The 11,695-nt window shown below is 40.6% G+C and overlaps 1 protein-coding gene and 1 long non-coding RNA gene across 3 annotated transcripts in view; one reads left to right on the top strand and one right to left on the bottom strand.

Moving 5' to 3' along the window:
• The window catches only part of LOC111095132, a 28,266-nt gene extending 26,749 nt beyond the window's left edge, over window positions 1-1,517 (top strand). The window contains exon 3 of the long non-coding RNA XR_005353443.1: window positions 200-1,517. This is a non-coding gene — a long non-coding RNA (uncharacterized LOC111095132). The remainder of the gene's footprint in view (window positions 1-199) is intronic.
• The window catches only part of ATP8B1 (ATPase phospholipid transporting 8B1), a 122,644-nt gene that overhangs the window by 6,320 nt on the left and 104,629 nt on the right, over window positions 1-11,695 (bottom strand). For both annotated transcript variants that reach the window (XM_038525924.1, XM_038525923.1), the window contains exons 20-24: window positions 10,943-11,018; window positions 7,613-7,745; window positions 6,716-7,004; window positions 1,942-2,165; window positions 241-324 (exon numbers count right to left, since the gene is read on the bottom strand). In XM_038525924.1, coding sequence (XP_038381852.1) covers window positions 241-324; window positions 1,942-2,165; window positions 6,716-7,004; window positions 7,613-7,745; window positions 10,943-11,018 — 806 coding nt within the window. The remainder of the gene's footprint in view (window positions 1-240; window positions 325-1,941; window positions 2,166-6,715; window positions 7,005-7,612; window positions 7,746-10,942; window positions 11,019-11,695) is intronic.

Genomic DNA, 11,695 nt, shown 5'->3' with positions numbered 1-11,695 from the left:
CTCCTAGTGTCCGAAAGGAAGACAAGAAAATTTTTTGGCAATGAATTCAACCCAGGCACAGAAATCCTCTTTTGTTACTATAATACAAGAAGCACAGCAGTTAACTCTGGTTGAGCCTAACAGGACAATAATAGGGTTTTCTCAGGAAGAAGTAAAAACTGAAAAGAATGCATTGAAATAACTGCTTTTAACTTCTCAGACAGGTGCTCCGTGTGTCCCACGGTGACATGAGGCGCCTACCTGGTCAAGCAGCCCCATGAGGAGCACGGGCAGACTGGAGTACAGCACGTTGTAGAGCGTGATGAACCAGTCTTCGTACGCCGTCTGCGGGGAGATTACAGAGTCTCATAAACCAAGATGTACTGCCAGCCTCGTCAACATGCATTCATCTCTCTCAAAGTGGGGAAGGCCCCAGGATGTGTGGGACTCCAGCCAGAGTAAACACCCCTTGTCTACATCTGCAGAAGATGTGAGTTGGGTTCAGTGGAATGGGTGGAATCAAAGACCGTTCCACAGAAACAAACCTTCCTTCAAAACGGAGAACAGACACCAAAAAATGTTTTGGAGAAGGAGTCCATTCAGTTTGAATAGTGCTGGAAAACACATTGGTGCTGAGCCTTTTTATATCCCTTTATTAATGAATTAGAATACATAAAACAAAACTGGTTCCAAAAGCCCTTAAGGTATCATTCACATTTTTTTACTTTGCAGGTCCTGCATTTCCATGTAAACGTTTTGTGAGGCAGAATTTGAATATTAAAAATATGCTTCTGAAAGGGATAAGCAGGGTTGTGCGCACATCAGTCCTTAGGGTGGCAGAGAGGGAATAAGCTTATCACCACCAGTTCTACTCAGTCCTACGCGGGAGCAGAAGGAAGGCCCTTGGTCTCTGAGGCTCCTCTGATACCATCTGTCTGTGACAAAGCACCAGAAGTTTGGACAACCACAAGCACTGACATAGGTTCAGTTTTACTAATGATATTTTTCTGCTCTATCATGATTTCAACACTCCCATTTCAGCAATAACTCAAACAAAAATCAACAGATTAAGATAACAGATCTGTCTTGATGGGATGAGCACTGGGTGTTATGCTATATGTTGGCAAATTGAACTCCAATAAAAAAAAATAACAGATCTGTGATCAACCAAAATTTATATAATCCCTTTAGCCTTGGTCACAATATCTCTTTATACATTCAATGCCGAATAATTTGTCCCCCTCCCCTTTGTTGTTGTTGTTGTTGTTACTCTTAATGGCAAGGTAACTTAGGAAAAAAATCTAGAGTGAAGGCAAAGACACATAACAAAAGCCAGAAGACCAGAAACAAAATCCCAACTTCTTAAAGGCAAAATAAAGTATTTTTAAAGCACCAGAAACCTTTTAGATGAGTCATCTATAATCTCAACCTGTGCCTCAACTATTAAGAGATAGAGCATCAAAACTGCAAGTATGTGGGGCAGTCCGGGTGGCTCAGTGGTTTAGCACCGCCTTCAGTCCAGGGTGTGACCCCGGAGACCCGGGATCGAGTCCCACATCGGGCTCCCTGCATGGAACCTGCTTCTCCCTCTGCCTGTGTCTCTGCCTCTCTCTCTTTCATTCTCTCTCTCTCTCTCTCTCTCTGAATAAATAAGTAAAATCTTAAAAAAACCCTGCAAGTATGGAGGGGAAATATTTTTTTCAGAAATAGGGTTTTACTTATGTAAGATTTTTTTTTAAAAGATTTCATTCATTTATTCACAAGAGACACACAGAGAGAGGCAGAGACACAGGCAGAGAGAGAAGCAGGCTCCATACAGGGAACCCGATGTGGAACTCGATCCCAGGACCCCAAGATCACTCCCTGGGCCGAAGGGAGGCGCTCAACCACTGAGCCACCCAGGTGTCCCATTATGTAAGATTTCTTCTACTCATCAGATAATAATAATTATTATTCTATTACCTGTGCAGAGTACCCATTGAAGAAGGAGTACCAGAAATGAACCAAAGTAAATGCAAAGTTTTTGTAAAAGAAGTATCGTAGGAACTTGCACATCCTTATGTAAGACCACCGGCCATGCACCAACAGCAATCTCTGCAAGTATCTGAATTGGGCAAAGGAGTAGTCACTTGACATAACAGCTTGCATGCCTTCTTGTCCACTTATTCCAACACCGATGTGGGCCGCTGTGGGGCAGAGGAGAAGACATTGAGAATCATAAGCTAATTTTAAGGCAAAACCCCAAGGTGATAAAAATGTTTCCACAACAAAACAAACCATTCATGGAGCAATACATGTGAAAACTCTCACTCACCACCCCCACCCAGCTTCTGAACTCAACTTAATGTCAGAGATAGAAGTTGCTAAAAAGAGCACATGATGGGGCCTCATAAAAGTACTTATGGAAGATCTCAGGTAGGTGTTTAGTCCACCTGGATTATCGGCCCAGCTCATAAGCTATCCTTCCCACCCATGTAGTGAACCCAAGGAGTCCATGCATGCTGTGTGGCCCTGCCTCCCCGGCCACAGCTCAGTCAGCTGTGGGCAGATATGTCCTCAGTAGTAGATACTACAAATTGGCTCTGTCAACCTTCATTCCACCCTTGTTCTATTGGAAGGGTGGGAAAGCAAATAAAAACCTTATATTGCTCAGACTCCCTTGCAGCTAGGTTCTGTTAGTGAATTGGGTTCTTTTGTTCTGAGCCACTGGAAGTGGAAATCAAAGCAAGCACTGGAGCCCAGCACCCCTTCCCTTCTTGGCATTTCTGCAGCAGAGTTCATATCCTCTCTCCAGCTGCCTGGATGTTGATAGACAAAAGCTTCTCAACTCAAAAGCCCTTCAAAGGAGTCTCAAAGCTAGAAGTTCCTCTGGTGAGTGACTAGGGTGTTAGAGACTCAAGCTAGCACCTACTTCTTCGGTCCATCCAGAGTTTTTATGAGTACCTAGTTCCTTGTGTTAATCACTTCCTCCTTAAAGTACCCAGTGGTGTCTGTTTCTTCTACTATCCTTGACTAAAACCCCAAGCTGGGGCAATTAGAATCTCTTTCACATTTTGGAATTAAGATTCGGGTATATTTGTATACATTTTTGAGTTGTGGGATGGATGTATATTTTTTTTCTTTTTTTTTAATTTTTTAAAATTTATTTATGATAGTCACACACACACACAGAGAGAGAGAGAGAGAGAGAGAGAGAGAGGCAGAGACACAGGCAGAGGGAGAAACAGGCTCCATGCACTGGGAGCCCGACACGGAATTCGATCCCGGGTCTCCAGGATCACGCCCTGGGCCAAAGGCAGGCGCTAAACTGCTGCGCCACCCAGGGATCCCTATTTTTTTTTTTTTCCTGAGGGGCAGAGAAGTAAAGTAGTATAGATAGAGGGAGAAACCAGGAACTGGATTCTTGGTGCAGCTTCAAGTCCTGGTTCCAGCATCTTCCTGAGGCCTGGCTGCTTGGGAGGTACAAAACATCATCTTTTTTTTTTTTTTTTTTTTTTTTATAATTTGGGAGAGAGAGAGAGAGCAGGAGCAGAGGGGAGAGGCAGAGGGAGAAGCAGGCTGCTTGCTGAACAGGGAGACCAACATGGGGCTGGATCCCAGGATCCTGGGATCGTGACCTGAGCTGAAGGCAGACACTTAACTAACTGAACCACACAGGCACCCCCATCTTTATATATTTTAAAATAAATATCTTTTTGTCTTAAGCTTACTTTATTATTACTTTAGTTCTCTAATATTCGCAATCAAAAGTGTCTTAACTGGGATACTATTAAACTTGTAGCATTTAATCATGGCCCACCATGACCTTAACTGGCACAATTTTTTGTTGTTGTTGTTGGGAAAGGTTCCAGAAGGGATAAAAATGAAAGTCACAATTTTATCCATCCTTCCAATAGTCATGTAGTCAGTTTCAACTTAGAGAATTACGAATTTTACCTAGGTCTTTAAAGGCATAGAAGTAAAGACCTACTGAGATCAGTTAGAGAACGTGTGTTGGAGAACACAACCTATTATTACTTAGACCCAGGGAGTGACTGCCAACTCAGCAAGGTTTTCAACTAAAAGAAGCCATAGTGGTAGGATCCAAGGTCTGGCAAATACAAAGCGACACAGTGACTTGGCCAAACCTAAGTTTTCAGCAACATTTTGCAATTCTAAAAAAATAGAATAAATTGCATGTCTCATTCAATATTTACGACTTCTTTCAAAACACATAAATATTTCTTATGACTAGTCACAGCTGCCAAACTGCTCTTTCCTACCAAACCGTGGCCTTCTTTCCTGAACAAGCAACAAAGGGAAATGTTGAGAATCTCTTGGAGCCCAGGAGAAGGAACCCCTGCCACAGGCCCTGACGTCCAGCCCAGCAGAGCACACCAGGGACAGTATGTGAAGTGAACACTGCCACAGCTCGCAGGGGATTCAAGGCAACTAAATAGATGTACTTCATAAGGCCTCACTTTTTTTCCCCTATTATCTAAATATAGACACCTGGATTTTCCTAAAGCTTCAAAATTGTAGTTTCAGATGCCTCACTGGTAGGCTCCTTCATGGTTGCTTAACAAACCCATCATTTCCTCAAGTCAGTTCTGCCTCTGTCTCCTTGTTCATTCTTAGCATGTTAGACCAAGGAAAAACACCCACCAGCCAACAGACATCTTCAGACCTAAGAGAGGGAGAGAGGGCAGGCAGTCCAAGAGGGTCCCTGGATCCTTGCTAGCACAAAAACATGGCGGGTTGTAATTCCCTCAACTTGTAATGGGCTACAGTACTAAACATGGAACATGCTAACAAATGGACAGAATTTTGGACACTTAAATTTCATTCTACTTCTTTATAAACAAATATAATTTCTGTATATTGTCTCTTATGCAGATGAAAGTGATGCCAGTCTTTCTAAAAGGCACTATCAATACTTGGATAAAGCTACTGACTTCCAAGGAGACCTGCGTTTCTTTGATTTTCATCCCAAATGGATGTTCCCTGTTGTATTTCTTTTTAAGATTTATTTATTTATTAATGAGAGACACAGACTGAGAGAGAGAGAGGCAGAGACATGGGCAGAGGGAGAAGCAGGCTCCTCACAGGGAGCGTGATGTGGGACTCGATCCCAGATCCGGGGATCACAACCTGAGCTGAAGGCAGGCGCCCAGCCACTGAGCCACCCAGGCGTCCCTTCCCTGTTTATATTAAAGACCTGACATATAACAGAGCTTAATAAAATTCTTGGAAAAACTTCAGAAAACAAGTCTCTATAAGGTTACTTATGTTGACTCTTTGTGATCCTTCTCATTATTAATTGGTAAATTCAGAGGAACAAAAAAATGTTCAAGTCTAAGTCACATAGTCAGATGGTAAATCTGCAAGGTAACCTCTCTCTCTCCAACATCTAGAAGTCTACATTGTCACTTTATATAATTTTATAAAAATAATGTTTGAGTTACTTGCCCTTTTGGAACAACTATCTGTGTCAAGGGTATACAATGGAAAATAACCTAGAACTGGCTGTGAAGAAATTGATGTATTAAGAAATGTTAGCCCTATGGTAGGGTGAGCACATGCACAGCACTAGAGAGGAATTAAACTGGCAGCGACCACAGACATACACATGATAAAGAAGCAAGAAGACATACGTCATATAGCTGACTCCCGCTGAGGAAGATAAAGTTGGAATATTCTTAGTATAGATCAAGGAGGAGGAGGAAGAGACGCTAAGAAAAGAAAGAGACACATGAATTACAAAATAGGCTGAATGAACTCTGGTTATACATTATACAGTTAAGGTACTCAGCATAGCAGGACACGTGTGGTCATGTGACGGTTCATCTTAATAATATCACAAAACTGGAGATGACATCAAAGATAATATTCTTGTTTTCAGATAAGAAAGCTGAGGCCTGAGCATGAGCCCAATGTGACACAGCATGTTGGCAACAGAACGAAGTATTCAGGTCTCACTAGTTGGGGCCTTTTCATTACAAGATTCTCCTGGACAGTTATACCAGGAGGAAAAAACAACAAAAATCCAGGATTCAGACATGTTGATGAGGATTTGGTTCTGCATGCTTTAATTCTAGCACAGTGTATTTCTACACAATGGGACTGAATTCTTCACCTTGTGAAGACCTAGGATCCTCCAACCAGGGAAAAGACCCTTCACGGTCTTCTAGGAAGGTAGGAGGATGGTGAGACCATGTTGAAGCTTTGTTTCAATGCCACATGTATTACCCTGAGCTCATACTAGGTCCCCCAATTTACCAAGGGCAAGAAGAAAGCCCCAGAAAAAGATGCTTAAATGAAAGAAAAATACTCTCCAACAGATACCAAAGAGAATTCAGCAATTTAAGCTGAGCAGAGATTTTTGCAAAACTTATTAAATAGCAGAATTTTTTTTATACACCTTAAGGAAATAAGGAGGAGAAACAGCAAGAAAGGGAAAACAAACCAAATCACATGTACATAAAAGAGGGAAACAAAGAAGGCCAAGTCACCCATATGAAACTCGACTTCTATTTGGCATTCTCCAGTGGCACTGACCAACCTGCTCTCTCCTAGTGGGTAGCCTGAGCTTCCTGAGGGCAGGGTAACAGGTGTCGTCATCATGGGTAAGTGCCTTTGTCAGACATCGGCTTTATGAAAGCCTAAGCAGTGACATTTGCAAAAACTACCCCCCAAACACCCCTGCCATTTCTTCTCTCTGGTAATTCCAGGGGCATTGGCCGTGGGCAAGACTCACTTTTGATCATGTTGACATCATTGGCCCCGTCTCCAATTGCCAGCGTGATGGCCTTCTTGTACCTCTTCACCAGGTCCACCACCATTGCCTTCTGCTTGGGGGTGACCCGGCAGCAGATGACTGCACTGCACTCACAGGCCAGGTCGACAAAGTTCTTCTGTCGCTGCTCTTTCCTAGCTTCCAGACGCCTTTTACTTTGCGTCCGCATCCGTCTTTCTTCTTCTGTCCTTGGGAACTTCAGCTTCAGAATCTTACTTCTCTTGGTCTTTTTCTCCAGAAGAATTTCATTCTGTGAAATGAGAGGATTACAACCATTTTAGTTTTTATATGAAGAGTACCATTCCCTCGGGGCACCTGGGTGGCTCAGTTGGTTAAGCATCTGCCTTCAGCTCAAGTCATGATCCCAGGGTCCTGGAATCAAGCCCCACATCAGGCTCCCTGCTCAGCATGGAGTCTGATTCTCCCTCTTCCTCCTTCCTATCCCTTTGTGTGCTCACATTCTCTCTCTTTCAAATCAATCAATCAATCAGTCTTAATAAAAGCACCATTCCCAAGACCTTAATCATGTGAAGGATGGTTCTTGGGTTATATCATTGATGATACTGTTTGTTTATAAAACCTATTTACTGTAAAATTCAGAAAATACAAAAATGTACAAAGAAGAAAATTTTAAATTATCCACTGATTGACAAACCACGAATAACCACTGTTACCAGTCTGATATAATTCCTTTCATAGATCATATAATATTAAGTCTCACACTTGGGAAATTGCCTGTTCATTTATAGGCTAAGAGATTTTTAAGCTGCCAGTTAATATGGGAAAACCATCTAAAATCAGTCCACGGTGAACTGCTTTAGTTTAAGCCAAAGGCACAGACAGAGTAATAATACGCACCAACCAAGAACCAGTGATTATTAAGGCACGGTTTTCACCAGATGGAAAGAAAGGTTCGTGCACCGGGGGTGCAAATTTTGCATAGACTCCACCTCTATTCCTTTGGTTTTCCATCCTTGTGTGAAGAAGAGCACTGGGGGAAAGATATTTAAGTGTTTAAGCATACAAGACTATAAATAGACCCTTTATTGTGAGATACTTTTGATATTATAATATCTTTTTTTAGTTGTGGTTAAAAAAACATAAAATTTCTATTAAACTTAATTTCTAAAGTAAGTATTTCTAAGTGTACACTTCAATAGTATTAAGAATATTGACACTGTTTTGTAACCAATCTCCAGACCTTCTTCATGTTTCAAAACTGAAACTATGGTGATTTTATTTAAATTCCCCTTATCCCATTTCCCCTGACCCCTAGTCTGTGGTAACTACTACTTTATTTTCTGTTTCTATGAATTTGACCACTCTAGATAACTCCTATAAGTGGAATCACACAGTATTTGTTTTTTTGTGATTGGCTTAGTTCACTGTCCTCAAGATTCATTCCTATTATAGCACATTTCAGAACTTCCTTCCTCTTGAATAATATTTCATTGTATGAATATACTACATTTTGTTTATCTATTCATCCATCCGTCAATGGACATTTGGGTTACTTCCACTTCTTGGGTATTGTGAATAGTGCTGCTATGGACATGGGTGTGCAAATCCCTCTTTGAATTCTGGCTTTCAATTCTTTGGGATATATATCCACAAGTAGAATTGCTGGATATGGTAATTCTATTTTTAATTTTTTTGAGGAACCACCATACTGTCTTCCACAGTAGCTGCACCATTTTATCTCCTACCAAAAATGCACAAGAGTTCCAATTTTCACATGCTTGCCCATACTTGTTATTTTCTGGGTTCTTTTTATTTGTTTTTTGGGGTTTATTTGTTGTTGTTGTTGTTCTTGTTGTTTTATAAGAGCCATCCTAAAAAGGTATAAGGTGATATCTTATTGTGGCTTTAATTTGCATTTCCCTAATTTTTAGTGATGGTGAGCATCATTGCATATGCTTATTGGCTATTGGTAGATTTCTTCAGAGAAAAGTCTGTTCAAGTCTTTAGCCCATTTTTAAACCAGATGACATAATTTTATTAAGTTTAATTCCTCTCCCATAGGATACCATGTTTTTGGTGCTTCATTATTTGCCAAAGACAGCTAAAGGAAGATACAGTTGAAAATGTGTTCATGAGCAACAGAAGGAAGGCAATTTTGATCTGAATTTTAACACCTGGCACGAACTCCCAGTATATTATAAACAGTGGCTACTATTTGGCAAAAATAAGATTACTCCTACATAAAGTTATGTTTGCTTTTGAGAAATTCTCAGTACTATCTATATATCAACAAATAATTGAGAAGACCGTATATATCACATTCGTGTGATAGAAAAATGAGTCATGGAATTTTGGAGTAGAAGGGTCCATAAATATCTAATCTAAACTCTTCATGTTACAAATAAAAAATTCAAGTCCAAGGGAGATGATGTGATTGCCTGCACCAAGATGATGGGAAAATGGCAATGAAAACTCAGGTCTCCTTACTCTTAGCCTAGAGCTTTCCTTGTTACACACACACAGCCACTATTCTCCACCTTAGTACTACTGATGTCTCGGGCCAGGTACTTCTTTGTTGTATATGGCTGTCCATTGTATTGTAGGGTGTTTAGCAGCATCCCTGGCCTCTACCTACTAGAAGCCAGTAGTAACCTGCCTCCACTATTATGACAACTAAAGATGTCTCCAGATATTGTCAAATGTTCCCTGTAAGGCAAAGTCATCCCTGGTTGAGAACCACTGCATGGGGAATCGCTGGGTGGCTCAACAGTTTAGCGCCTGCCTTTGGCCCAGAGCATGATCCTGGACACCCGGGATCAAGTCCCACGTTGGGCTCCTTGCATGGAGCCTGCTTCTCTCTCTCTCTCTCTCTCTCTCTCTCTCTCTCTCTCTCTGTGTGTGTCTCTCATGAATAAATAAATAAAATCTTAAAAAAAAAGAGAACCACTGCACTAGAGGATTAGGCATCTAGTATTCTTTTTCTACATTAATTGCTCATTTTCAATAATGAAAATAAGCTTGAAAATAAGGAGTGATCGAGACAAATCACTAAAAGGCTGGAAGAGAAAAAATAGAAAGTTACCAATTCAAACCATTCTATAGGAATCATCCTTTCAGGAACCATCTAGAAAGATGGATGGAATCATTCAGCCCTCTAGAAAGGTAAATCTAGCCAAGAGCATGATCATAAAATTTGCTACTTGCATAAATTTTACCTTCTAATTTAGCTCAGGGCCCAATTTTCAACACTTTAGAAAGAGAGACCAGAACCTATTAAGGCCCTCCATCTACAGGAAATAAAACCATCTGGCAATTAGCCAAGTCACTTGAAACCAAGAAACTATTTAAGTAAACACATTAGTATTTATTTGTCTAAAGCTAAAAGCAAAAAGGGTCATGGTTTATGCAGTCAAACAGAACTGATCTATTCAGATGTTAGAGCTACTGATTTTGTTTGTCTAACTTAGCCAAGTGCCTAATGTATTGGAACAACTCACAAAAGCTCCATCACCATCATTAGAAAGAAGATTAACAACCACTTTCAACTCCCTCATCATCTTATCACTTCTCAGCCTTTGGGCTAAGATCAAGTGTAACTCCCTCATCCACCAGCTTTGGGCCTTTAGGATAGCCTGGGGGAGGTGTTGTAAGGAAAAGACTTGAGAAATAAATAGAACAGCCTGGTCAAGATAGCACAGCCTGGTAACTTGTGCAACACACATCTAGCTTTATAATAGGACAGAGCTCTTCCTTATACGTGTCCAGGTCCACTGTGACTCGGCTCTGGAGTGTTTCAGGATAGGCTACGCCTTGAAATATCCCGCCCCATCCAGACAAGACCAGAGGTGCATCCCATCCAAATGTTTCCTTCCAAGCAAAATCGTGAGGTTCTTTCCTTCTATGTTTCTTTCAAAATTACAATTTCTAGAAAAGGCAGCACATGGATAGAATTCATATTAATTGGCTAGTGATGTGCTGGTCTCACTTTTTTAGTCAGCAGGCAAGCACTTAGGACTCTGTAAGAACTGTGGAGAAATGGCCCCTGAACGAGCAAATGAAGGCCCCTAACACTAAAATCAGCTCAAAATAAGGTCAAACCATGATAACTTGGAACTACCTGGGGTTCCTTTGCTTCATTTAAATGTGAGGAAAACTGTCTGAGGTAAAGTCTAGCTCCCATTTCTCCACATCTGCTGTGTCTACTGCATCGAGTTTGCCTTTACTTACTTTATATCCTCCCCATAGCAAATAGTGGTGTCTTCAGTCAGAAGTTCACAAGCAAATCCTATATTTTCAGCAGTTTCTACAACAGAAAAACATGAAGTGTTGTCGCTATTGATAAATAATTGACTTTGCTAGTCATGAGCATTTTTTTCAAGTCATGAAATAGCTAGATTCAAACAAATACGCTGTATTTTTCCGTAACATTATAGAAATCACAAAGCGGGGAAAAAAGTCCTTTCTCTGTGGCAGAATAAGTAGAAATCAAAATCTGGTTTGAGATGTTTTCAATTATAAAAAGTACTATATTATCAAATACATGAACTGGTTATTTAATAAATCAATATTTATTGAAATATTAAGCACAGTCGGTTCCTGTGGTTTCATCATTCTGTTATGGAAAAAAAAAACGATAACTGCTTCCATAAACCTTCACATGGGGCCCCTACTGGAGATTTTTTTTCCCCTTTTTCCATCACCACCCATTGTTATTTGTTTAAGGTCAGGACTTCCCTTGGCTTATCAGAGTATGTAACCCATTAACCAGGTCAAAGTAAGAGAAATGATCTGGTTTTCCATGGGAGGCTTGTAGGGTGAGGCAGCAATGCCAAACAACTCCTTGTAGAGCTCTAAATTTAAAAATTAAGATCATCCCTTGGGTATAAAATTTAATTTATAGTTTCCAAGCAATAAAATAGGCAAGAAAACAAAAGTTGATGGTCAGCATTCTGTATTGTTCCATTCTGCATCCAACAAACG

The sequence above is a fragment of the Canis lupus genome, chromosome 1, assembly GCF_011100685.1.
Source record: "Canis lupus familiaris isolate Mischka breed German Shepherd chromosome 1, alternate assembly UU_Cfam_GSD_1.0, whole genome shotgun sequence".
Taxonomy (NCBI): Eukaryota; Metazoa; Chordata; class Mammalia; order Carnivora; family Canidae; genus Canis; species Canis lupus.
Note: the sequence above shows the minus strand (reverse complement) of the source record. Positions and strands in the feature narration are given on the sequence as shown.